This window comes from Takifugu rubripes, chromosome 7 (assembly GCF_901000725.2).
Source record: "Takifugu rubripes chromosome 7, fTakRub1.2, whole genome shotgun sequence".
Taxonomy (NCBI): domain Eukaryota; kingdom Metazoa; phylum Chordata; class Actinopteri; order Tetraodontiformes; family Tetraodontidae; genus Takifugu; species Takifugu rubripes.
In genome coordinates this window covers 6,831,975-6,856,180 of record NC_042291.1, presented here as the reverse complement: position 1 = coordinate 6,856,180, position 24,206 = coordinate 6,831,975, and the positions used below count along the sequence as shown (strand labels likewise).

Below are 24,206 nucleotides of genomic sequence, written 5' to 3'. Positions count from 1 at the left end.
TTTTCAGGTGTTGTTGGTTGCAAAGGCACTGTTTGAAACAAACAATCAGAAACAAACAAAACAACAACAAAAAAAACCCAAACTTTATTTGTACATGAGCAGCAATGTGTCTCCATCTACTTAGGACTGTAAAAGATTTGTATTCATGAACGCTCGTCTCAATTTGCCCGTCGTAAAAGCGGCTAAAATGCACCCAGAAATCTGATTGAATGAGCTGAGCGGGATTGTTCCCAAACCGATGGCGTTCCAGATACTCGCCATCTTGTGGGGGAGAGGTCATCCCACAGGAGCTGGCGTCAGACAGCCGTGTGCACGAGGTGAGTGTCATCCGTCTAGACCTTCCAGCACGGCCCAGAGAAGCAGAACAAAAGGCTGACTGTGGGAACACAATGGAGGAGTACACATGCATTACGCTGGGATGTTCCTCAAAAGCATCCAGGAATGAGCGAGAGGAAGCAGCACAGTTCCTCTTGTGAAGAAAGTATCACGTTTCTCATTTCAACGCCACCGAGGGCAACGGCAGAGTATTGGGGCGCACATTCACATAGATCCGGTTTCAACTTTATGATCTTTGGGCCAATGAGGTTGCCCCAGTTTAACCAGGATGATGCAATGGAAACCCAGTTTCTCACCCAGTTTCCCTCCATGATCCTTGAATTATGCAATGGAAAATGCTTTTTCAGCATCAGCGCTGCTCTGGCTTTGGGCTCTATGTACATACAATTCGGACCGCACATGCAGAAGCTCCGATGGGACTTCAAGGCCTTAAAAGAGAAATTGTTCAGAGCAGCCTGACAAGAACTATTAAGTCTCCTTTTGTCAGTCTGAAGAGAGAAGTTTCCTTTAAACCGTGGTGATGTTTCTGTTTTTGGCTCCGTCTTTTAAAGCCATTCAACGGTGCCGATGAGTCTAATCTATTAACGCTGATTTATTTAAGGTACATTTGCATCGAGTGCACGCCGCAGCCTGAATAACCTCGCTCTGATGACGGTGCCGTTTGCTACTTTGAACCCACGTTTAACACCAGAGGCCACATGATAACGAGTGCTCGCTGTCTAAAAATAGCTGAGCAGGTTTCAAGGGTTTCCTTGAAAAACGCTGGTGTTTGCAGGCCGTTGAACTCTGTCCTGCACTCGGGGCGTAGAAGAAAAGGCCAAGTGTGGGACTTTGCCAATGCTATCATGCCAGTTGAGGCATTTCGGCTGCTATCAGCTATCGACGACATTCATTATTCGGCTCTAGATTACATATTTGCACATCATCGAGCTGGTTCTCTTCCAACTTTCAATGCCAATTAGACCAGAAAGGCGGTGGAAAATGTGTCAAACGCTGCCACCTGCTGGCGATAAACTTGTAGCTTTACAGATTGATGCCTTTTTCTATTTTATCACTATTTCATCACCAAACTTTGGCTGTATTTACCGTTTCTTGGTATAAAACGAATAAATTGCCATTTGAAATATTGCTTTTTTGTTCAAACGCTGATGATTTATGGTGAGGCATCAGCAAAGGGCCATTTCTCCGTGCATATTTACCTAATAAATGACAAAAAAAAGCCCAGGTGCCCTTAAACTCCCCCAAAATACCCCGCCACACAAAAGGGAGTCAAACAATTCAATGATGCCGTGTTGCACAATAACTTGTACAATATTGGTGAGACGTGGCCTCCTTTTTTTAAACAAGAACGACACCCTTGGCTGCTGTAATCGTGCACTTTGCTGGAACACGCTGCAGGATCGCTGATATTCCGCCCCCCTCCTGCGCTGGTGTCAGCCGGGTTCGGCGGTTCTGGAGCCCCACCAGCCTGGACGGGGCGAGAACAAAGACTCGGGTGCGTGAAAGTGGAGTAATTCTCCGATCGCTGCCTTCCTGCCTTTCTTCTCCGGGCCAATCGTGTCCCACTTTACACGCTTCCTGTTTGCGCTCCGGGTCCAACCAGCGGCCCGGTTCCATGTGCGCCGATCAACACAGAGAAGAAGCTGGCCGGAGAGTTAAGATGGCGGCATGTGGGTGAGCAGGCTGGGATCTACACTCGAGCTTTTTCCGCCATCAAACGATTCCTATGAGTCCGCAGACGCGCAGCGACCGAAGAGTAATCGTTTTCGCCTCTTTCACGCGCCTGTGTGCCGTTCCGGACCGAGCCAATGACATCGATACACTTCGTGGTCCACCCGTTGCCCGGGACCGAGGACCAGCTCAATGACAGGTATTTCGCCGCGGCCCGTGGAAACGCGTGATTTTAATCCGTATTTCCGCGTGTCGGACGTTGGGAATTATGCGGCGCGGTGTTCGGCGTTGTTGTTGACGTTGCCATGTGTGCGTTTTCGGGGTTATGTTCTTTAAAAGACCCCCCCCCCCCATAAGGGCTGAAACAAGGCCCGGCATCTCAAACGCTCCTGTTAGCCTACCACTACCTAAACACACCGCCTGATGCTAACGCAGACGCTAGCTTGTTAAATGACTGTTTGCGAAGAGCTAACGCTAGCAGGCTCTCTCCTTGCTTCTGTGGCAGGATTGGCTCACAGTCAAAGTTGAGATAGACAATGCGGGTTGGGGGATGGGAAAAGACCGTGAATTAAGCATCGCGAAACGCAATGTTGTTAAAGGGGCAAACGTTTTGGCGCAAATAATCGGCCACCTAGGCATTTGGCGAGCGTTTGTTTTTGTGTTCGCCTCGCCGATTATCACGATCAATGAAGTAGCTAACGTTTGCTAACTAGCTAGCACAGCTAGGATCGTTAGCACGCCGATTCTCAAACACGCTTCTAACAAAGCCAAATTTTTATGTTTCTTTTGTTTTCGTGCCACCAACCTCAGGCACTCTGCCATAGACTGCTTGGCTGTATTGCTTCTAATCACTGATTATACTTTGGTTTGTTTTTTACATTGCTTATCGGGCTTTATATCTAAAATATACAGGGGCACGGTTAGCATATTTGCATACTCATTAATCCAGTCACCTACTCTGATAAGAGTCCAGGTGTGTTTTTGTGCACATAAGAATACAACATTTCTTCTGCATGTCTCAAAACAAAACTGGCTATTGCAGGTGGACATCTTTCTCCGTTGCAAACTGTTTAAAATATTCTAAATAAGAGTTCAATGTAAACCATCTTGTCTTTGACGTGGTTGGAACAAAGATTCAGCAATGGGCCGTGTCTTTTATGATGAACCCACTTAAATCATCCATTGAGATTGAACTGATTAATGAGCTGTGCTATTTAAAGACAAATGGGTTGAGAAGTGTTTTTAGCATGACCTGGAGACCAAGACTTGCAGCTAGGTTCCCTTTTTCATTTGCATTTTCAGGTGATCTCACAATAATCTGGCTGTGTTTCGCTCGGGGTGACGGGAGAACTGCTTACGTACAGCAAAAATGGCTGGTGCTTGTTTACCGGACAGATTAACGAAGGACTGGACGTGTGTTTGTACTTTAGTCGGTGTGGTCTCCAGATGAATGATGTTCTCTCACAGGGGAAATCACAAAGTCCCGGTTGATGGGAAATAAAGAGGCAAAGATGCCAAAGTCCAGTGTCAGATTGCTTCTCTGATTCTAAAATCCAATCTTAAAAGAGAAGCGTTGCTGTTAGCGGTTGAGCGTTTTTGGTGCTTTCTGGTTGGATACTTCAGGGGTTCTGGTTCTGATCCCTGGAGCCCGATCAAGAGCCTAAACGCTTCTGGCAGAGCCGAAGGGGATCGGAACACATCGGCGTGTCGGTGTGGAAATGATATATTGTGCAGACTGGCTTTTCGAACATGTCAGGAAATAGTCCCAGCCGTCCCAGCTGGCGTTTGCCGGCCCGCACGGAGCCAGCTGATGGAAATGCCTTCAACTCTTCGGGTCGAGTCTGGTTGGTTTTAGAACTGGAAGAATGTTGGCTGGAACCAATCAGCAGGCTGGGAGGCAGTAGCAGCGTATCTCCTGGTTAAAGTGGAAGCACGGTGAGCAGCAAACATCCCGGAGGCCGCAGCTCCCCGTGACATGTGTCAGTTGGAACCCACCACGAGGCGGCATCGGCTAAATCCACGTCCGTCTTCACGCCACTTAAGACACGTCGCGCTTCTAACGTGGGCGTGCACAAAGGGGCAGGTTGAGGACGCGGAGTGTGAACGGAGGCAGCGTTTTCATTGGCTCGCGTTGGTCCGATTTAAAGAGTCGGCCATTAAAGCCACTTTGTTATCTTTACTGCCTCCAGGCTTCATTGTTCTTGCAGCCGCTGCCTGACTCCAAAGCAGATCTCGGCGTCTCATTTCGATGTCCTAAAACTCCAGAATTCCGTGGGTCATCTGTGATTAGGCCTCACCGCCCTGCGTCGCGTCTGCATCCCCAAATGACCTGTACCTCAATTTAGTCTTTTTCTTCCTGTCAGGCTCCGCGAAGTCTCAGAAAAACTCAACAAATACAGCTACAACAGGTACGTTCATTCGGCGCGTGCTCTCTGTCGCCGATATTGTGGCCTCTTTTACGCCGTTACTTAGCTTTGGGTGTGTTTTTTCCATCCCAGCCACCCTCACCTCGGTCTGCTGGAGCAGGCCACCCTAAAACAATGTGTGGTCGGTCCCAACCACGCTGGATTTCTGCTGGAGGTAATTGAATTCTACTCTGCAATGATTACATGTTGTTTACACCCACAGAAAAAAGGCTTGTTGTATATTGGGGACGTTCCAAATTTGGCAGTTTCCTATTTTAGTGTGACGGGATTTGAGGGTTTGTGGCGTTTTCGGTCTGATTAGGAAGCTGCAGGTGAGAGTAACAGGAGTTCCTGCTCCCGGTTGGATGAAGCGCACTCGGCATTTCAATCCTGGCCACTACGGGCGTCTGTTTTCCAGGATGTAATAAGCAGAAATCCATCATGTTTTTTGTTTTTTCAGGATGGACGGGTGTGTAGGATCAGCTTTGCTGTCCAGCCCGATCGCCTGGAGCTCAGCAAACCGGATGGCAGCGATGGGTGAGAGCCTTCTTTCAAATGGAGTCTGTCCCACAAAGTGTTTCAGCTTTGGCTTTGAGCAGGATTACTCGTGGAGACGTTTACTACGGCGGGCTGCATGCTCAGACTAACTAATGATGGCTGTAGCCGTCTGAGTTTGGCACACGTGCTGTTTCCGCCTCAGCTCCAGGCCTTAAGGCCGCGTTATTAGCATGGCGCTGGGCTTTAAAGGTCTCCGTGCGAGGCTACGGAATTCTCCGCTGAATATAAAGAGATTTAAAGTGTCTCCACGCTGAAGCGAGCCCACGAAGCCCCGTTGTTGTGGGCACGAGCTCGTTTTTCATGAATGTCTCCTGCTTGTCGTCAATATCCTGGTACCAAAGCAACAATGAGTCCAGGGTTGTTTCTGCCTTCAGCCGCCATGTGCATGTGAATAAGGCCGACTGTTTCCTGAAGAGCGAGAGAACGAAGTGGTTTCGAGTTTTAAAAGCCTTAATAGGAGCTGGGAAGAGCATGAAAGGTTGTCTTTGGCTCCCCGGCTGTGGTTTTTCCTGCAAAAACGGATTCATTTTCTCGAGGTTTCCTGCTCTCTATCCTGCTGCTGTTAAATGTTAATTCTGTTGTTGTCATTTGTTCTCTGTCATGAAACGTCGGAAGGCTGTCACATCCACAGCAAAACGCCGTTTACACCCACTGTTTACTGAACAGAGAGAAATTGATTTAAATGTAGTTATTTGTTATAACGTTGTGATTAATAAGAATAAGAAAAACCCCACGAACTAGCAGGAGGAACGAGTTGCAGCCAATTCTGTTTCCCAAGGGTGTTGCCATGCTAGTCTCCAAAACCCCCCTCCCAACTGACAGTATATTATTAATATACTGGAACACGGGGTATAATTTAAGAAATATCTGCGGCCTATTTCAGGGTCTATTAACCCATTTAATGTAGGAAAAAGGAAAAAAACAAAATCTTTGGTCCAGTTGAGGACTACTGTAGGTTTGTAACTGTATCTCCCATTTTTTGTTTCCAGTTCAAAGTTGAGCAGTGGTTCAGGGACAGGAAGGAGCTCCAGGCCAGGCAGGACTAGTGATCCGCCCTGGTTCCTGTCTGGCTCTGACACACTTGGCAGACTGGCAGGCAACACCCTTGGGTAAGTCCTGGCAGGGTTGGCAGAGACGAACGGTCCCGCGAAAGCCGCAGTGCTTCAGGAGCGGGTTCCCCACACGGTCCCACACCTTTAGGATGCTGGATGTTTGTGCCCACCTGACACGAGTGATTAAATGTCTTTCTAATACTGATGGTGAAGTTCTGTAGAAGTGAACAGATTAGAATGTCACAGCCAGCTCGACCCCCGCGTCACGAGCCCGCCCGCCCCCCCTCTGGCGTGCTCGCTTTGTTTTCTGACCGTGGCCTTGAACTGTCTGCAACAGGAGTCGTTGGAGCTCGGGCGTGAATGGAGGTAACGGAGGAGGCGGAAGTGGCGGCGGAGCCGGGGGAGGCGGCGCAGGAGGGGGCAGCAGCGGAGGAAGCGGGAGCGGCGGTGGCGGCGGAGGGACGTCCGGGAGGTCGTCCACGGCGGCTCGGGATTCTCGTCGGCAGACCAGGGTGATCCGCACGGGCAGGGACCGCGGCTCAGGCCTTCTTGGTAGCCAGCCACAGCCGGTTATTCCGGCTTCTGTCATCCCAGAGGAGCTCATCACTCAGGTGCAGCCATGTTTGGGCTCTCCTTCTTGGTTCTGTTGCTCCGCGCACGTGTCTGGTTGTCTGGAGGAACAAGGGATCATTCTTTGATTTGCGTTTGCACCTCCAGGCTCAGGTTGTCCTACAGGGTAAGTCCAGGAGTGTCATCATCAGGGAACTCCAGCGGACCAACCTGGACGTCAACCTTGCTGTCAACAACTTGCTGAGTCGGGACGATGAAGATGGAGACGACGGAGACGACACGGCCAGCGAGTCCTACCTCCCTGGAGGTTTGTCCAAAAAACAGCGACGGCTCCAGAATCACCCCGGATTAGCGCTCAATCGCGCCTGGTTAGATGGTTCTTTTGAATCTTCCTGTCCTTTCTTACTGTCTTTTCCCCCCAAGCAGAAGACCTGATGTCGCTGCTGGACGCAGACATTCACTCGGCTCATCCTAGTGTGATCATTGATGCCGACGCCATGTTCTCTGAGGACATCAGTTACTTTGGATACCCGTCTTTTAGACGCTCCTCGCTGTCTCGCCTGGGACCCTCCAGAGGTAATTCAACAAGTCTCCTCTGACTAGTGGAGCGATAGTAGGGTGTTGGACAGGCTTTGGTGACAGCACTGGTGATGGCTTTGTGTGGAAAGGGAACCCAAAGGCATATTAATGATGAGGGCAAAAAGGATTGATTGGAAATAATGGTGGTTTATTTTGGTGTTGCTTGAGATCAGTTAACAGGCAAATCAAATTACAATCAGGCTACCTCCTTACCAAATGTGTACCTGCTTAATATCGCTTTGACACGGGTAAAATTGGGCTCTTTGGGCCGTCCAGGGAAAGTGTCTCTGCAGTCTTGTGACTGAATTGTTTAATGGGTGTTTTAATTACAGGCTATAACTATCTGGTGTTGCATGGCTGTAGTGCATACTGTCAGCTCTCTGAGAAAGGCCCGCTAGGCTCACCTGTCCAGGGACCCTTAAATATATTCTAAAACCCACCTAGTTCACTTTTAGCCCATTTGCATGCATTCTTTCTGTCTGTCCACCTCCTTTCCTATCTCACAAATGAGTCACCAGTTTGATTGAGGCTCTCTCTCAATTTCCAGCGCTGCAATTTTGCACTACAGTAGTGATTTTAAACGAATCTAATTTTCTCTCTATTCTTAAAACAATGTTGACGGGTCTTTCCCAGAGAGTGGCTTACTTCTGTCCCACTGGTGTGACCTTATTGCATACCAGTTCTCCTTCTTCCTTTAGAGCGCGACTCAGAGCTGTTGCGTGAGCGCGAGTCTGTGTTGAGGTTGCGTGAGCGGCGATGGCTGGATGGAGCCTCGTTCGACACGGAACGAGGCTCCACCAGCCGTGAAGGTGAGGCCAACTTGGACAAGAAGAGCATTCCTGTCCAAAGCCCAGTCTCTTTGGGAGAGGAGCTCCAGTGGTGGCCAGACAAGGTAAGCAGAGCTAATGGCTGTAGGTTCAACCGTATAAATGCTCTTTGGAGTTGATTTGCCAGTCAAATGGCTGCTTCCATGATCCCCTTTGACCCCCACAGAAAATGTAGTGAAATCTTTCATTTCTTTCCCAGGACGGTGTGAAGTTTGTAAGCATTGGAGCCATGTTTTCAGAACTGGTGGCTGTCAGCTCCAAAGGGGAACTGTATCAGTGGAAGTGGACTGAGCCGGAACCATTTAGAAATGCACAGGTCTGACCGAGAGGCACTTAAAAACTGAGGTCATTCTGTTACGTTGGCACGGTAATGTTTATTATTCTGTATTTTGCTTAATCAGAATCCTTCCATTCATCACCCACGTGTGTCATTCCTGGGCTTGGCCAATGAGAAGATCACCTTATTGTCTGCCAACAGTATCAGAGCGACTGTAGCTACAGAGACCAACAAGGTACATCGTGATTGCTGATTTTTTTTTTTTGACATGCACAGATGATCTGTTGGATTTGACCAAAGAATCATTTGGGTGCTCATTTGAAGATGAACTGTGTTGAACCTTTAAGTCTGGGTCATTTCTTCGCTCTTTTAAAATGAGCTAAAGTTCCTTTTCAGCCTTAAGAACCACTTTGTAGCAACAAACTGGTCGTTTTCACATAGCTCGTATTTATGTAATGAACTTATTTTGACCTGTGTTTGTTCAGGTGGCAACGTGGGTGGATGAAACACTGAGCTCCATGGCCTCCAAGTTGGAACACAGTGCTCAGGCTTTCCCCGAGCTACAAGGGGAACGTATGGTGTCCCTGAACTGCTGTGCACTCTACACATGTGCACAGCTGGAGAATGGCCTCTACTGGTGGTGAGTTCAAGTATTTTGACATGAGGTTTAGAATTTACCTAAGGGCAGTGAGTCTGTTAAGGAACAAACTACATTTAAATTGTAATTCAAAAATATAAGGAACAAATCATGCCTTTTCTTCTTTCTGCTGCTGAGCTTGGTTTAGTTCCCAGTTAAAACTGGTGTATTCTCCCAACATAAATTAAGATGTGTTGACGACAGAAAGGAGTCAGACTTTTACACCTCACTGCTCGTCCTGTCTGCAGGGGTGTTGTGCCTTTTAGTCAACGGAAGAAGATGCTTGAAAAGGCCAGAGCAAAGAACAAAAAGCCAAAGTCTAGTGCTGGCATGTCCTCGATCCCCAACATCACCGTGGGAACACAGGTGAGAGACAAAATATTGACATGTGTGCCGCCCTCGTTTTAATAGTTTTTCATTTTTTCCTCAAATGTAATTCTAAGTAATTTCAACAATTCCTTTTTTCCCTGTGCACTGTTTTTCCTGCTTCCCTTCTCAGGTGTGTTTGAGGAATAATCCCCTTTATCATGCTGGTGCAGTGGCCTTCTCTGTCAGTGCTGGCATTCCTAAAGTCGGTGTGCTTTTGGAGTCTGTCTGGAACATGAATGACAGTTGCAGGTTCCAGCTTCGCTCACCAGAAAGCCTCAAGACTATGGAGAAGACCGCCAAGACCCAGGAAATCAAGTTGGTTCAGTTTCTGTCTGGCAGCATACTGTTAATAATAAAACAGAGTAGCATAAACACCATTCTTTATGCATTCTTTTTTGACCAAACAGGACAGAAAGCAAGCCAGAGCTGGTAAAGACCGAGATGGGTCCTCCTCCTTCCCCAGCATCCACCTGCAGTGATACCTCGTCCATTGCTAGTAGTGCCTCACTGCCCTACAGTACGTCGGCTCTGCTTACTGCTTCTCCCACTTAACTTATCGTTGTTTAAACTGCACTTTCATTTTGCTTCTCCTTTCTTTTTCTCTGATCTTATTACTAATTTTATCCTGTCCTAGTGCAAATAACACACGTGTCCTTTTAATAGAATATTGTACGATCGCCAGACTAAATGTCAGTATTCTGTCCTCGCAGAACGAAGGCGTTCTACTCCTGCTCCTAAAGAAGAAGAAAAGGTGAACGAGGAGCAGTGGCCTCTCAGGGAGGTGGTGTTTGTTGAGGATGTTAAAAATGTCCCTGTAGGAAAGGTAAGGGCAGTACAATAGCCACCGGCTCTGTCGAGTAGCTGATGATGATGTAACGGTAATCACGCCGGTACCTGATATTTTGTCCCAGGTCCTCAAAGTGGATGGTGCCTATGTTGCTGTAAAGTTTCCAGGCACATCGAGCAGCGTGAGCAACCAGAGCAGTGCTGCTCCAGCTGATTCAGACCCGTCATCGCTGCTACAGGATTGTAGACTCCTTAGAATAGATGAGCTGCAGGTAAAACATCTTAGAAGGTTTAAAGTGTTTCTGACAGTCAGAGAGTCTCTTCTGATGTCACTGTTGTCATTCAACGTTTTTTCTTAATATTATTAATTTTGTAGGTAGTAAAAACTGGTGGAACTCCAAAAGTTCCAGATTGTTTCCAGCGCACACCCAAAAAACTGTGTATCCCAGAGAAAGCTGAGATTTTGGCTGTGAACGTTGACTCCAAAGGTTAGTTTCTAATTGATCGACGTATTTGTGTGTTTAAGTGTTTATCGAACCAGTGTTTGTAACCCCGACATGTCTCTCGTCATTCCAGGAGTTCATGCAGTGTTGAAAACTGGTAACTGGGTACGGTACTGTATCTTTGACCTGGCCACAGGCAAAGCTGAACAGGAGAATAATTTTCCTACTAGCAACCTAGCCTTCTTGGGGCAGAGTGAGCGTAACGTTGCTATTTTTACAGCTGGGCAGGTGAGTACTTTCTAAAACCTACTGATTTGTTGATACCCTTACTACCAACAAATCCTAATGTTCAAATTGTTTCCCCCCCCCTCAAGGAATCTCCAATTATCCTCAGAGATGGAAATGGCACAATCTATCCCATGGTCAAAGACTGTGTGGGTGGGATTCGGGATCCTGACTGGTTGGACCTGCCACCCATAAACAGCCTGGGGATGGGTGTTCACTCTTTGGCCAATCTCCCGTCCAACTCCACAATTAAGAAGAAGGCTGCTATTATTATTATGGCTGTGGAGGTAAAAATGTCTTCCAAGCATGTGTTTGCTCTCAGCTGATGCTTTTCGAACATGGTTGTCGCTATAGTATTTCCATCTGTTGGCCATGTTTATTCACTCGGATTCTCTGTCTTTCAGAAACAGACACTCATGCAGCACGTGTTGCGTTGTGATTACGAAGCATGTCGACAGTACCTGGTCAACCTCGAGCAGGCTTTCATGTTGGATCAGGGCAGCCAGGCCCTTGGAGCTCTTCTAGATCATCGCTGTGATGGAAATCGCAACATCCTCCATGCTGCTGTCTCTGTCTGCTTCCCTGTTAGTAACAAAGAGACCAAAGAGGAGGAAGGTGAGCTGCTATTCTAGCAGTATGATTTAAAAACATCAAGTTGCTGTTAGAATACTGTAATATTAATGGATTTGAGATTTGGTTTACCATTTCTCCTCTAATGTCCGGATCTTGTGTGTGACTCTTCTACATGCTAAGTGTTCATATTTCATTTCAGAAGCTGAGAGGTCTGAGAGAAACACATTTGCAGAGCGCCTGTCGGCTGTGGAGGCCATAGCCAATGCTATTTCTGTGGTTTCAAGCAACAGTTCTGGGAATAGGACTGGCTCCTCCAGTAGCAGAGGGTAATAATAATATTCTCTTTGTTGAGTTGAGGCAGAAAATTGTCTTGGAGTATATAAGGGAGTATTGAGCCTCTCGATATTGGCTTTCTCCTGGAATTTGGAGGCACAGATTTTCTTGCTAAATTGTCATTGCGTTTTGTTTCTGTATGTCTAGCCTCCGCCTCAGGGAGATGATGCGGAGGTCTCTGAGAGCAGCAGGTGTTGGCCGTCATGAGTCTGGCCCATCGTCTAGTGACCACCAGGATCCCGTATCGCCACCAATTGCCCCGCCAAGTTGGGTTCCTGATCCTCCACCCATGGACCCTGGTGAGTGTATCGAGATAATGACGCTTTAGTTAAAAATTTCAGATTTCAGAAATTTTCAGAACTTTAAACTGCGTGATTAACGGCTCCAGTTTATTACTCACTGACACTTTGTCTAATCTAATCTTAAATAGCATAAAAGGTAGCATGAGGATTCTTTTATGTCACTGTAAGCTACTGAGATAAGAGTAATCCTTTTGATAAAGGTGTGTTTATGTGAGTGAACAGTTTATCTTGTTAAATGTGAATTTATTCAAGACGTTAAGTTGTTTTATTTTTTTTATCGACAGATGGCGACATCGATTTCATTTTAGCCCCTGCTGTAGGGTCACTCACCACTGCTTCCACTGGAACCAGCCAGGGCCCCAGCACCTCAACAATACCAGGTAAACGTTACTATATTATACCCTATATACCGGTACTCATATGTACTTTAGCCTTACTTTCATTCACATAAAGAGTCTATTTCAACTTTTAGCTGTATAACAGTTATCTAGTGTGTTTTAAACTTTGGTCCAACATATGAGATCTCTATTTTCTCCACATATACACAGGACCCTCAAATGAGTCTCCTGTGGTTGAATCTAAAGACAGGAAAGCCAATGCCCACCTCATCCTAAAGCTGATGTGTGACAGCGTTGTTCTGAGGCCGCATTTAAGGGAGCTCCTTTCTGCTAAGTATGTTTTCTATTGTAAAATATATCACTTTCCTTTGCCATAGATAATGCTTTTTTGGGATGCACCTGACATTCTCATGTCCGCTGTTTGACAGGGATGCACGTGGAATGACCCCTTTCATGCTTGCCGTTAGTGGGAGGGCGTACCCAGCAGCCATCACAGTACTGGAGGCGGCTCAGAAAATGGCCAAGGGTATTTCATCCTTATCTTTTCATTTGTAGTCAGGCCATGTCATGTGAATTGAAAATGTGTTTGCATGATTGCAAATCATTTATATGCCAACTTCTTCTTTAATGTTTCCCTCCCTCACATTTCTCAAATGCAGTGGGTGACCCAGGCATCACAGAAAAGGAAGATGCTGACTCGGTGTTCATGGAAATGATTTGCCCTTCTGGGACCAATCCAGATGATTCCCCTCTGTACGTTCTCTGCTGCAACGATACCTGCAGCTTCACTTGGACTGGAGCTGAGCACATTAACCAGGTCAGTGTTTAAAGATAAAACCTTATAAAATTCAAAGGAGAGAAACCTTGACATCATCCTGACTTTTGATCTAGGACATCTTTGAGTGTCGAACGTGTGGACTGCTCGAGTCTCTCTGCTGCTGCACCGAGTGTGCAAGAGTGTGTCACAAAGGACACGACTGCAAGTAAGTTGTGGTTTTCTTGGAATCCTAAAGAATGGCCATTTCTACTCCTCAGCATGAATATGAATATTCATCTGCATCTGCTGTGTTTGCTAGGCTGAAAAGAACGTCCCCCACAGCATATTGTGATTGCTGGGAAAAATGCAAGTGCAAAACTCTTATTGCTGGACAGAAGGCGGCCCGCCTGGATCTGCTGTACAGGTTACTCACCACCACGAACCTGGTCACTACGCCAAACAGTCGGTAAGACAGCTGATTCTTTTGTGTACTGATATTTCTGATGGGTTTTCTTAATTTTATGGTACAAAATGAGGAACTTTGAGGAATGTATGTAGTGAATTTTCATTTCCCTCTCTAGGGGAGAGCATATTTTACTGTTCCTGGTACAGACTGTTGCCAGGCAGAGTGTTGAACACTGTCAGTACAGACCACCACGCATCAGAGAGGACAGGAACCGCAAAGCCACGAATGCTGAAGGTATGATCTGGTTCCTACCTGCATGTTCTGCATATTTTCAGTTTAAAAGCTTTACTAAAGGCAATGGTTTTATCTTTTATTTTACCGCAATCAAGCCTGTGACACTACAGCCTCAGTGTTGTCGGGGGACCGGCTATATTAAAACATTAATCTGATTCCCTGTCTCTTAGACTCTGATATGCCAGATCATGATCTGGAACCGCCTCGATTTGCGCAGCTGGCATTGGAAAGAGTTCTACAGGACTGGAATGCTCTTAAGTCCATGATCATGTTTGGCTCAGAGGAGAATAAAGACCCGTAAGTATGACAGCAGAACTGCAAATCCACCAATTAAATTTCATGTAGAAATAAAAAGTAAAGATGGTTTTGGAGCAGTACAGAATTACTCCATTAATAATGACAGTAATATGTCTCTGGTGTACAGTCATGGATTATCCAAAGATTTAGGGCTTTTTACCAATCACACATCACCCAAATCTGATAGTTATTACTTTCATTGCTTTGTAAGCATCTCATTACTTTACCACTGGGATTATTACTTCATACCGTATGATATACAGGGCTGTTCTGTTCTGAGTCCTGGCTTTCTGTGTGTTCTAGTCTTAGTGCCAGCAGCAGAATCGCCCATCTCCTTTCTGAAGAACAAGTCTACTTGAATCAGCAAAGTGGCACCATTCGCCTTGACTGTTTCACCCATTGCCTCATTGTCAAGTGTGCTCCTGACATCACTGTGAGTCCAGTTAATCAGCATTATGGCTGCACCCAAAGTCTTTTTATTTGACTTTATATGTATTTTCAATTAATTAAGTGGTAATGATTACGTCTTAAAATAATATTTTCATATTTTGCTCATAAACTCATTAACATGCATTTTTTTACAATTCATTTTTTAATAATCTCTGGAGAATTCTCAGTGTCAAGAATATTTTTTATATTTGAAAACATGCAGTAAATATAAAAGTGTATGTTCGGACACACTAAAATTCTGTTGTTATGTATTAGTTCATAGATACTTTACTGAGTACGCTAGTGAGGGAACTACAGAACAAGTACACTCCTGGACGAAGAGAGGAGGCAGTGAATGTCACCAGGAGGTTCCTGCGCTCTGTCGCCAGGGTGTTTGTGATCCTAAGTGTGGAGATGGCCTCATCCAAGAAAAAGAAGTGAGAACACATATCTTCACCATTTCAGCGTAACAGAATCTAGAGGGAATTGTTTGACCTTGTCATGACCTCTTCCCTTATCAATTTCCTTCCTACAGCAACTTTATCCCTCAGCCCATCGGGAAATGTCGCAGAGTTTTCCAGGCTCTGCTGCCCTATGCCGTGGAGGAGCTGTGTAACGTAGCGGAGTCACTGATTGTTCCAGTGCGAATGGGCATAGCGAGACCTACTGCTCCGTTCACTTTGGCCAGCACCAGTATTGATGCGGTTCAGGGCAGCGAAGAGCTCTTCTCTGTTGAGCCGCTGCCCCCCAGACCCTCGCCTGACCAGTCCAGCAGGTTTGCTAAATTGCAGCATTTTCATGGCTAAAACCCGCTCGTGTTTTATCACCTCATTGGTTTAGGGCAAAAAAACAATTGAATTGTCTTTTTTACAAGCTGAAAAAGGCTCGGGTGAATAACATAATTGTTTTCATTAACCTTTACAGCTCTAGTCAGACAGCTGCGTCTTACATCATCAGGAACCCCCAGCCTCGGCACAGCAGCCAGTCTCAGCCTGTCAGAGGGAGAGACGAGGAGCAGGATGACATCGTGTCAGCAGATGTGGAAGAGGTGCAGAAATACATCTGTACTTATTGGGTTGTCCCCATTTTAAAATTCTCGCTTTTAAAACTACGAAATTAGTGTTACTGTACATTAGATTAGATTCAACTTTATTGTTATTGCACATGTACAGGTACATAGAGGAGTACATGTATAAGGATGTTGAATATGTCCTCTAGGTTGAGGTGGTTGAGGGAGTCGCAGGGGAGGAAGACCATCATGATGACCAAGAAGAACAGGGAGAGGAAAATCCAGAAACTGAAGGGCAGCATGATGAACATGACGAGGACGGTACGAGACACTAGACGTTTTTTTAATTTATAAAATGCATGAACTAAACCAGCGAGCTGTAATGCTTTTGGTGATTGGAAATCTGAACTAAATGCGGGTAATACAATGAATAATGTACTTGTTTGTTCTCTCAGGAAGCGACATGGAGCTCGATCTGCTGGCTGCCGCTGAAACGGAGAGTGACAGTGAAAGCAACCACAGCAATCAGGACAATGCCAGCGGCCGCAGGAGTGTTGTCACGGCAGCAACTGCGGGTTCTGAAGCAGGTTGGTCAACTGCGTTTTTTTCTTTTTTTTTAACCGAGTTATTTTTCTTTTGGTTGTTTTATCTTTAACTAATTGTCCTTGCCTTCTTGCTTTTTAAGTTTTTGTGGAAATGTGATCACCTGCCTTATTTACCTCCTCAAACTTTGTCCAAATCGTGCAAAGGCTGTGACTTGGGCTGGGGGGTGTGGCTTTGGATTCAGATCATAGCGAGACAAAACACACATCATATTTCATACATTTGTGATCAACATTGAGGGAGGAGCTCTAATAAATACAAACACATATTATTATATCATCTTGGATATTAGGTCCATTCCCAGAACGTTTCCCTGCAACACTATCAGAAATTGGCTAAGAATAATACTCGTGCCATATCACATGGTATGTGTCTTTACATTGCCCAGCCCTGGCTCCGGCTTTTAACTAAATAGAAAAGCATTTCTCTCTGTGGTTTAATTCCCCTTTGAATTGCAGACTAATTCAGTCCTCGCAAAACCATTAGTCTTTACAGTCAGCATTTTGGTTTGTGGGGATTTGTGTTTGGAGAGCAAATGATAACAGCAGACAAAATGCTTCCTGGCTGAATACCCAATGTATTTCATTTGCAGGCAGTAGGGTGTCCTTGGCATTTCCTATTTTTGGTATGAGATCCTCTTTACTATAATGCTTATACAGATGTTAGGGCAAGACTGAATTTGCAAAATGCATACAGATTTATTTTCCTGCTGAGAGTTTCTTCAGTTTGACCTTCTCTCACATTTCACTCTGTTGTCTCTTGTTCTTTAACTAATACTATTCCTCGTCACACACACAGTATCGCTGTTCCTTCACTTAAATAACAGACTAATCAACTTGTACCTTTTCCAGACATTGTGGTGTGTGCACCCCCCTCCTCCTTGTCATCTATAATATCGGTTTCTTACTAATGGTATTTCATTTTCATGTTAAATATGCAGTGCTGTTTATTTGTTGTTGGTCTTTTCTCCCTAATACATAGAATAGATGATGCAGATTAGTAAATTAAATTGTATTTCCACTCACATATATTGAAGTGAGTGCAGGTGTAAACATTTCCAACATTCTGAGTGTTATTTGGCCCTGTAGTGGTGTGAATCACTAACCTGCACTCCTGCTTGAATTTATCTTATGTGAAAGGCACAAACATTGAGGTGAAATGGCAACACAAGCCACTAAATATGGCTCCTTTTTTGTTTTGTGTTTTATTTTCTTGTCCTTTATTGTCCTTCTCCCTTAAGGTGCGAGTAGTGTCCCTGCCTTCTTTTCAGAGGATGACTCTCAGTCCAATGACTCGAGTGACTCAGACAGCAGCAGCAGTCAGAGTGATGATGTGGACCAGGAAACGTTCCTTTTGGATGAGCCTTTGGAAAGGACAACCAGTTCTTCCCACGCCAACAGTGCTGCCCAAGCTCCCCGTTCCATGCAGTGGGCTGTGAGGAACACCCCCAGCCAGAGAGCCTCTGGAAGTGCTCCATCCAACTCCTCAACACCATCTGGTCCGTGGAATTTTGCGTATTTTTTTTTTTTTTTTTTTTAATATCTCCTTTTTTTTTTATATACAGAATTTGTGGATTTATATAGTCATTTTTGTATTCCTGTTTTTCTATCCACAGCAAGTTCCACGGGTCTGATATATATCGACCCTACCAACCTACGGCGTTCAAGTGCCATCAGCTCCAGCGCTGCAGCTGCTGCGGCAGCTCTGGAAGCTAGTAATTCTAGCAGCTATTTAACATCTGCCAGCAGCCTGGCCCGGGCTTACAGCATTGTCATCAGGCAAATCTCAGACCTCATGAGTCTGATTCCCAAGTATAACCATCTGGTCTACTCCCAATACCCCGCAGCTGTAAAACTCACCTATCACGATGCAGTCAACCTGCAGGTAATAAACACGATTCACTTTATGAAGTGGAAATAAAACTCTGCATATGTTTTAAAAGGTTGCAGTCGATACAGTTGTAAGGGTTCTCATGTTTTTATCTTGTCAAACAGAATTATGTTGAAGAAAAGCTGATTCCCACCTGGAACTGGATGGTGTCCATTATGGATTCTACTGAGGCTCAGTTACGTTATGGCTCAGCGTTGTCATCTGCTGGAGACCCTGGCCACCCCAGTCACCCGCTCCATGCTTCACAGCACTCTGCCCGCAGGGAGCGCATCAATGCACGAGAGGAGGCCAGCCTCCGCACCCTGGAAGGTCGAAGGTAAAAGTAAAAACGTGAATTAATCAACCCATTTTTTTAGTCTATCTTTTTCTAGTAAAATTCTCAGACTAGCATAATTTGAATTCCCCCGCCCCAATGTATTTAAACATTTTTTGTTGTTTTATGTTGGTTTCAGGAGAGCAGCTACCCTACTGACAGCTCGCCAGGGCATGATGTCAGCACGGGGTGACTTCCTGAACTACGCCTTGTCACTGATGCGCTCCCATAACGATGAGCACTCTGATGTGCTTCCCGTTCTCGACGTATGCTCATTGAAACACGTGGCCTATGTTTTCCAGGCTCTTATTTATTGGATTAAGGCCATGAACCAGCAGACCACTTTAGATACCCCACAGATGGACAGAAAAAGGTGAAGAAGGAATAGAATTTTTTTTATATTTGATTGTAGAACTGTGTAATCATGTTGTTGGTTCATGTGAAAATTCATTTTAACAACAGCTTTTGCTGCTTGAACTTACTTTTTTTTAACAATTCTTGTTTCTCTCTTGTAGAAATCGAGAGATTCTCGAACTTGGTTTGGACAATGAGGATTCTGAACATGAGAACGATGAGGACACTAACCAGAGTAAAATGATAAATACAATAAATAAGTAACTAATAAGTAACTACTTGGGTATCCTTCAAAATATCCTGATATGTGTTTTTTTTTTTTCTCATTCAGGTTCAACTTTGCAGGATAAGGATGAGGACCCTGTTCCCGCTGAAACGGGTCAGAATCACCCTTTCTTCCGTCGGTCTGACTCCATGACCTTCCTTGGCTGCATCCCGCCCAACCCCTTTGATGTTCCTTTGCCTGAGGCCATTCCACTGGCAGACCAGCCGCACCTCCTGCAGGTCAGAGTTGCGCATGATTGAATTTGTGTTATTGTTTTTGTCAGGTGATGGTTAAGATCTGATCGGGCCTTAAATTAGTTTCCTAATTGCTTCCTCTCAACAGCCCAATGCCAGAAAGGAGGATCTGTTTGGCCGTCCCTCCCAGGGCTTGTACTCATCCTCCTTCATGGCAAACAAAGGCCTAGCTGAGGCAAGCGTGGACAGGAACTGCCTGGAGGTAAACATGGGCTCCTCTCTACCCTCCCCCTCTCAGGTATACCACCCCTCTTCACTGAACAAATGCACTGCCAGCTGTGTTCTAATATCCAAATATAACAGTTAAAATGCTGAAGTTACTTGGCTTTTAAGTACCGGTAGTGAGCTAAAAGGATTCTTTTACAACTTAGATTTCCTCCTCATTATTTCCTATGGTCATTGGGGGAAGTACAAATAAAACACTGAAGGACGTAATGGCTAGCATTTATTTATTTATTTATTTATTTAATAGAATAAAAGCCGAGAGTGGATTTTAGAACATGGGCTGTCTTCTTTGTATCATTTTCATATTTCCATGTTTTCATCATCACTGTCATCTTGTAAAAGCTGTTCACCTGACTAAAAAACTTCTCCGGACCCCTCCACAATAGATCCTGCCCACTAAGATGTCTTACTCGGCAAACTTGAAGAATGTGATGAGCATGGAATCTGGCCAGCGCAATACTGGAACCCAGTCCATTGCCGACCATGAAATGGATACTTCAAAACCAGGGCCTTCACCCCAAGACCTGGCTGCCCAGCTTAAGAGCAGCCTCCTCGCCGAGATCGGCCTCACTGAGAGCGATGGGCCTCCTCTGCCCTCATTCAGGTGCACATCAATACTGTGTGTTGTCGAGTAGCCAGAACTGGCATCAGTTCAATTGGGTTTTAAATGATAGTAAACATGCAGGAATTTGGGGGTTGTGGTTTTGATTTGATGCAGACGGAACTGTCAATGATATTACCGAAGATGTATTTATATAGCAGTGATCTATCTGCTCACAGATTTCAAGTTATTTTTGTTTTTCTTGTCTAGACCCCACTGTAGTTTCATGGGGATGATGATCTCACACGACATGCTGCTGGGCCGCTGGCGTCTCTCACTAGAGCTCTTTGGGCGCGTCTTCATGGAGGATGTTGGAGCTGAGCCCGGATCGGTACAATGAGACCTGGAAATTACAATGTCTTCATAGGGACAAATAACTAAAATAATTTGGCCTCCTGTTGTGTTTCTTAGATCCTTACAGAGTTGGGTGGGTTTGAGGTAAAGGAATCCAAGTTCCGACGGGAAATGGAGAAGTTGAGGAACCTGCAATCCCGTGACCTGGCCCTGGAGGTGGATCGGGATCGAGACCAGCTAATACAGCAGACCATGCGCCAGTTGAACGCACACTTCGGCAGACGCTGCACAACCACGCCCATGGCCGTGCATCGGGTGAAGGTGACCTTCAAAGATGAGCCAGGCGAGGGCAGCGGCGTCGCCCGCAGCTTCTACACAGCCATCGCTCTGGCCCTCCTCTCCAATGACAAACTGCCCAACCTGGACTGTGTCCAGAGTGTCAGCAAGGGAATGCAGGCCAGCAGTACGTGTCATCACGATTACAATTCAAGTATGACAATACATAGAAACTATACTGTACATCAATGAACTTGATTTGATTGTAATGATGGTGGTACTTTTCTTATGCTGTTGTGATTTTTTTTTTTTTTTTTTTTTTTGGTGTATTTGTGATATGTTGTAGTTAGACTTTAAAATTAAAAATTCTCCAATGTCATCTTTAGATCTAATGCAGCGTTTGAGGAACAGAGATCGTGAAAGGGAGAGAAGAAGTGGAGGGCTTCGAGCAGGATCTCGGAGAGACCGTGACAGGTAGACATCGCCCGTCATGCAAGACTAGACTAACTTTTAGTGTTGGGAGATTCCTGCTGTAGACTGAATCATTTCGTGTTATTTGCAGAGACTCAAGGAGACAGTTGTCAATCGACACGAGGCCGTTCAGGCCGTCATCAGAGGGAAACCCCAGTGACGAGCCTGACCCGCTGCCTGCTCATCGACAGGCGTTGGGTGAAAGGCTCTACCCACGTGTCCACGCAATGCAACCGGTAATTATCCGCACCCATCAGACCGGACTTGAGTTTATTCAATGTTGAAATAAATGGAAACATACTTGGTTTGATCTGCTTTTTATCCACCAATCCAGAAAACTAATGATGAAATGAAGCAAGCTGATGAAGACTTCTGTTACAAGCTGTGTGTGTATTGTTGTTCACAGGCCTTTGCCAGCAAAATCACAGGCATGTTGCTGGAGCTGTCCCCAGCCCAGTTGCTTTTGCTTCTGGCGAGTGAGGATTCTCTTAGAGCCAGAGTGGAGGAAGCCATGGAACTGCTCATCGCTCATGGAAGGTATCATCACCATAATTAACCACATACATTTTCAAACTGTGCCAGTTAGCAGTGCTCACAGTGGTGACGTTTATTTTTACATGTCAAAATTCTCTGTCCCTTCCAGAGAAAATGGTGCCGACAGCATATTGGACCTTGGTCTTCTGGAAGCTCCGGAAAAAGCACAAGTAACTAACATTTGTTTCAACACTAGGGACTCACGATAAACAAGTTTGTTCCGAGCTGGTTGTACCTGCAGGCCACTTTGTCTCATTTTTAAACTGAACACTGTTGCCAGTGTTTTGAAGGATTGAGTGTTTGATGCTTAGGTTATTCTGCCTCCTTTCATTGGATTGTAGCAGCAAGAGAACCGCAAGCGTCATGGCTCAACTCGAAGCGTAGTCGATATGGAATTAGATGACCCAGATGATGGAGAAGACAACGCTCCTCTCTTTTACCAGCCAGGCAAGCGGGGCTTCTACTCCCCTCGCCCTGGCAAGAACACAGAAGCCAGGCTTAACTGCTTCCGTAACATTGGCAGGTAATGAATTATCTCTTTGTTTGGTTACATATGGGGATAATTATATCAAATTGCTTTGGTCTAGGAGGAATATATAGTTTGCCAAAACCCTGGAAAATTGTGACTTTGGAGCGAGAACATTAATTGTTTTGTTCCTCTGCAGAATATTGGGGTTATGTCTACTTCAGAACGAACTCTGTCCAATCACGTTAAACAGACATGTCATCAAAGTGCTGCTTGGAAGGAAGGTGGGGGTATCTTCACTCAGAGATTCTCGTATGTAATCATTGGTGCCTTCCGGGAGGAAATTTACATCCTATTTTTGTTGCTGCAGGTAAACTGGCACGACTTTGCCTTCTTCGACCCAGTTATGTACGAGAGCTTGCGGCAGCTTATCCGCCACTCTCAGGCTGGTGAAGCAGATGCAGTATTTGCTGCGATGGATTTGGCCTTTGCCATTGACCTCTGTAAAGAGGAAGGGGCAGGACAGGTAAAAGACCACACTGACACTGACGATGCCAACAAACAACATGTGATCTTGATATGATCAATCCGTAATGCTTCGACTCCACAAAGTCATACGTGCACCTTCCTTCTTCCTGGACCAGGTGGAGCTTCTCTCTGGTGGGGTCAACATGCCAGTAACACCTCTTAACGTGTATGAGTATGTAAGGAAGTACGCTGAGCACCGAATGCTTGTTGTTGCTGAGCAGCCTCTTCATGTAAGTAAACTAATTGAATACCTGTTGACTCCTTTATGTGGTTGCGTAAACACTGAAATGTGTATTCCCTGTTATGATTTCTTTTTTTTATAGGCGATGAGGAAAGGTTTACTGGATGTACTCCCTAAGAACGCCCTGGAGGACTTGACCGCGGAGGACTTCAGGCTGCTGGTCAACGGCTGCGGGGAAGTCAACGTCCAGATGCTCATCAGCTTCACCTCCTTCAACGACGAGTCTGGTGAGCTGCTCGGTCTGGATTTGCTTGTTTCTGCTTTAACGGTGGAATGACAGATTTGTTGTTGACATATTTCACGAGCAAACATGTATGCTTCACTTACAGGGGAAAATGCAGACAAGCTACTGCAGTTTAAACGCTGGTTTTGGTCTATTGTGGAGAAGATGAGCATGACTGAAAGGCAAGATCTGGTAAGTTTGTTTTCTGGTACATTTCAGTACACATTTGTAGAAAAACTGATTTATTGAAGTTCATCTTATTCAAACTTAAATTATGTATAGGGTTTTTTTTCCTAAAAAAAACTTGGCATAGAAAGAAAATTATCATTACCTTCCAGGACTGATTTAGTCTGGTATGATATGAGAAATGTTAAGCTATGATTTCTCTTGGCATCAGGTGTACTTCTGGACCTCAAGCCCTTCTTTGCCAGCCAGTGAGGAGGGCTTCCAACCGATGCCCTCCATTACCATCCGGCCTCCGGACGACCAGCACCTTCCCACAGCCAATACTTGCATTTCACGTCTTTACGTGCCACTCTATTCGTCAAAGCAGATACTCAAACAAAAACTCCTGCTAGCCATTAAGACCAAGAATTTTGGTTTTGTCTAGAGGTTCATTAAAAAAAGAATAAAGAAAAACATGTTTACTGTTGTGTAATATTTACCTAGCAACATTTTTGTAGATTTATTTTTTGTCTATACAGTTTTATTAAATTCGACGTACTGTCGCTTTCTCCCCAGGTGGTAATATATGTTTGTGTTGTGAACACAAACGGCTTGTTATTTTTATTTCAGTTTTTATTGTTTTTTTTCCTTTGTGTTCCATGAAGAAGGTATACAGTACAGAACATTCCTGCATTGGCACTGTATAAAGTAAAGCCCACAGCCCTTCAAGATTGGCTAAAATCTTTGCTTCCCAGGAATGTGGTTTGACAGAAGGCTGTCTGCCGAAACCCAGCCAAAGATGACAGCAGTAGAAGTATTTAAAAGAAGACACACTGTGATTATAAGTTTTTTCCCCCCTTCCCTAGAAAAGTACTATCACTGACAGTTCACTGCTGCCTTTGTGGAAAGTCCTCTTTTTTCTTGTACAGTGGGAGTAGGGAATTTCAAAATAAACTTGGATGCAAATTCA

At 45.2% G+C, this 24,206-nt stretch overlaps 1 protein-coding gene across 13 annotated transcripts; it reads left to right on the top strand.

The window, feature by feature from the left end:
• Window positions 1-1,772: 1,772 nt before the first annotated feature.
• Window positions 1,773-24,206, top strand: ubr5 (ubiquitin protein ligase E3 component n-recognin 5). 13 transcript variants are annotated; one of them, XM_029839507.1, is made up of 59 exons: window positions 1,773-2,206; window positions 4,371-4,415; window positions 4,506-4,587; window positions 4,873-4,949; window positions 5,960-6,079; window positions 6,360-6,633; window positions 6,740-6,899; window positions 7,016-7,168; window positions 7,852-8,063; window positions 8,198-8,314; window positions 8,400-8,510; window positions 8,761-8,915; window positions 9,161-9,278; window positions 9,412-9,596; window positions 9,689-9,798; window positions 9,992-10,104; window positions 10,193-10,339; window positions 10,444-10,555; window positions 10,644-10,798; window positions 10,885-11,082; window positions 11,200-11,410; window positions 11,568-11,694; window positions 11,849-12,000; window positions 12,288-12,383; window positions 12,552-12,675; window positions 12,770-12,867; window positions 13,001-13,158; window positions 13,233-13,324; window positions 13,418-13,564; window positions 13,680-13,798; window positions 13,969-14,095; window positions 14,399-14,528; window positions 14,801-14,961; window positions 15,060-15,299; window positions 15,449-15,572; window positions 15,743-15,854; window positions 15,989-16,120; window positions 16,729-16,761; window positions 17,377-17,634; window positions 17,752-18,020; window positions 18,131-18,342; window positions 18,479-18,712; window positions 18,855-18,928; window positions 19,025-19,197; window positions 19,301-19,414; window positions 19,824-20,041; window positions 20,249-20,369; window positions 20,450-20,822; window positions 20,995-21,082; window positions 21,171-21,315; window positions 21,486-21,616; window positions 21,723-21,783; window positions 21,955-22,136; window positions 22,279-22,363; window positions 22,450-22,605; window positions 22,724-22,837; window positions 22,931-23,075; window positions 23,178-23,263; window positions 23,469-24,206. In XM_029839507.1, the coding sequence occupies exons 1-59, from the start codon at window positions 2,145-2,147 to the stop codon at window positions 23,679-23,681; spliced, it is 8,541 nt and encodes a 2,846-aa protein (XP_029695367.1). In that variant the 5' UTR covers window positions 1,773-2,144; the 3' UTR covers window positions 23,682-24,206. The 13 variants fall into 13 exon arrangements, with proteins under 13 accessions (XP_029695367.1, XP_011603572.1, XP_029695370.1 ...); XM_011605270.2 differs by having other exon boundaries at window positions 19,301-19,450; window positions 21,958-22,136; XM_011605272.2 differs by having other exon boundaries at window positions 1,774-2,206; window positions 7,019-7,168; window positions 7,870-8,063; window positions 19,301-19,450.

What these genes read in the sequence shown, in the direction of transcription:
- ubr5 (XM_011605268.2), top strand. Translation starts at nt 2,145, where the DNA reads ATGACATCGATACACTTCGTGGTCCACCCGTTGCCCGGGACCGAGGAC. An exon ending in AACTGCGGGTTCTGAAGCAG is followed by an intron (nt 16,121 to 16,728) that starts GTTGGTCAACTG and finishes TTTCATTTGCAG; the next exon opens with GCAGTAGGGTGTCCTTGGCA. An exon ending in TGACTGAAAGGCAAGATCTG is followed by an intron (nt 23,264 to 23,468) that starts GTAAGTTTGTTT and finishes TCTTGGCATCAG; the next exon opens with GTGTACTTCTGGACCTCAAG.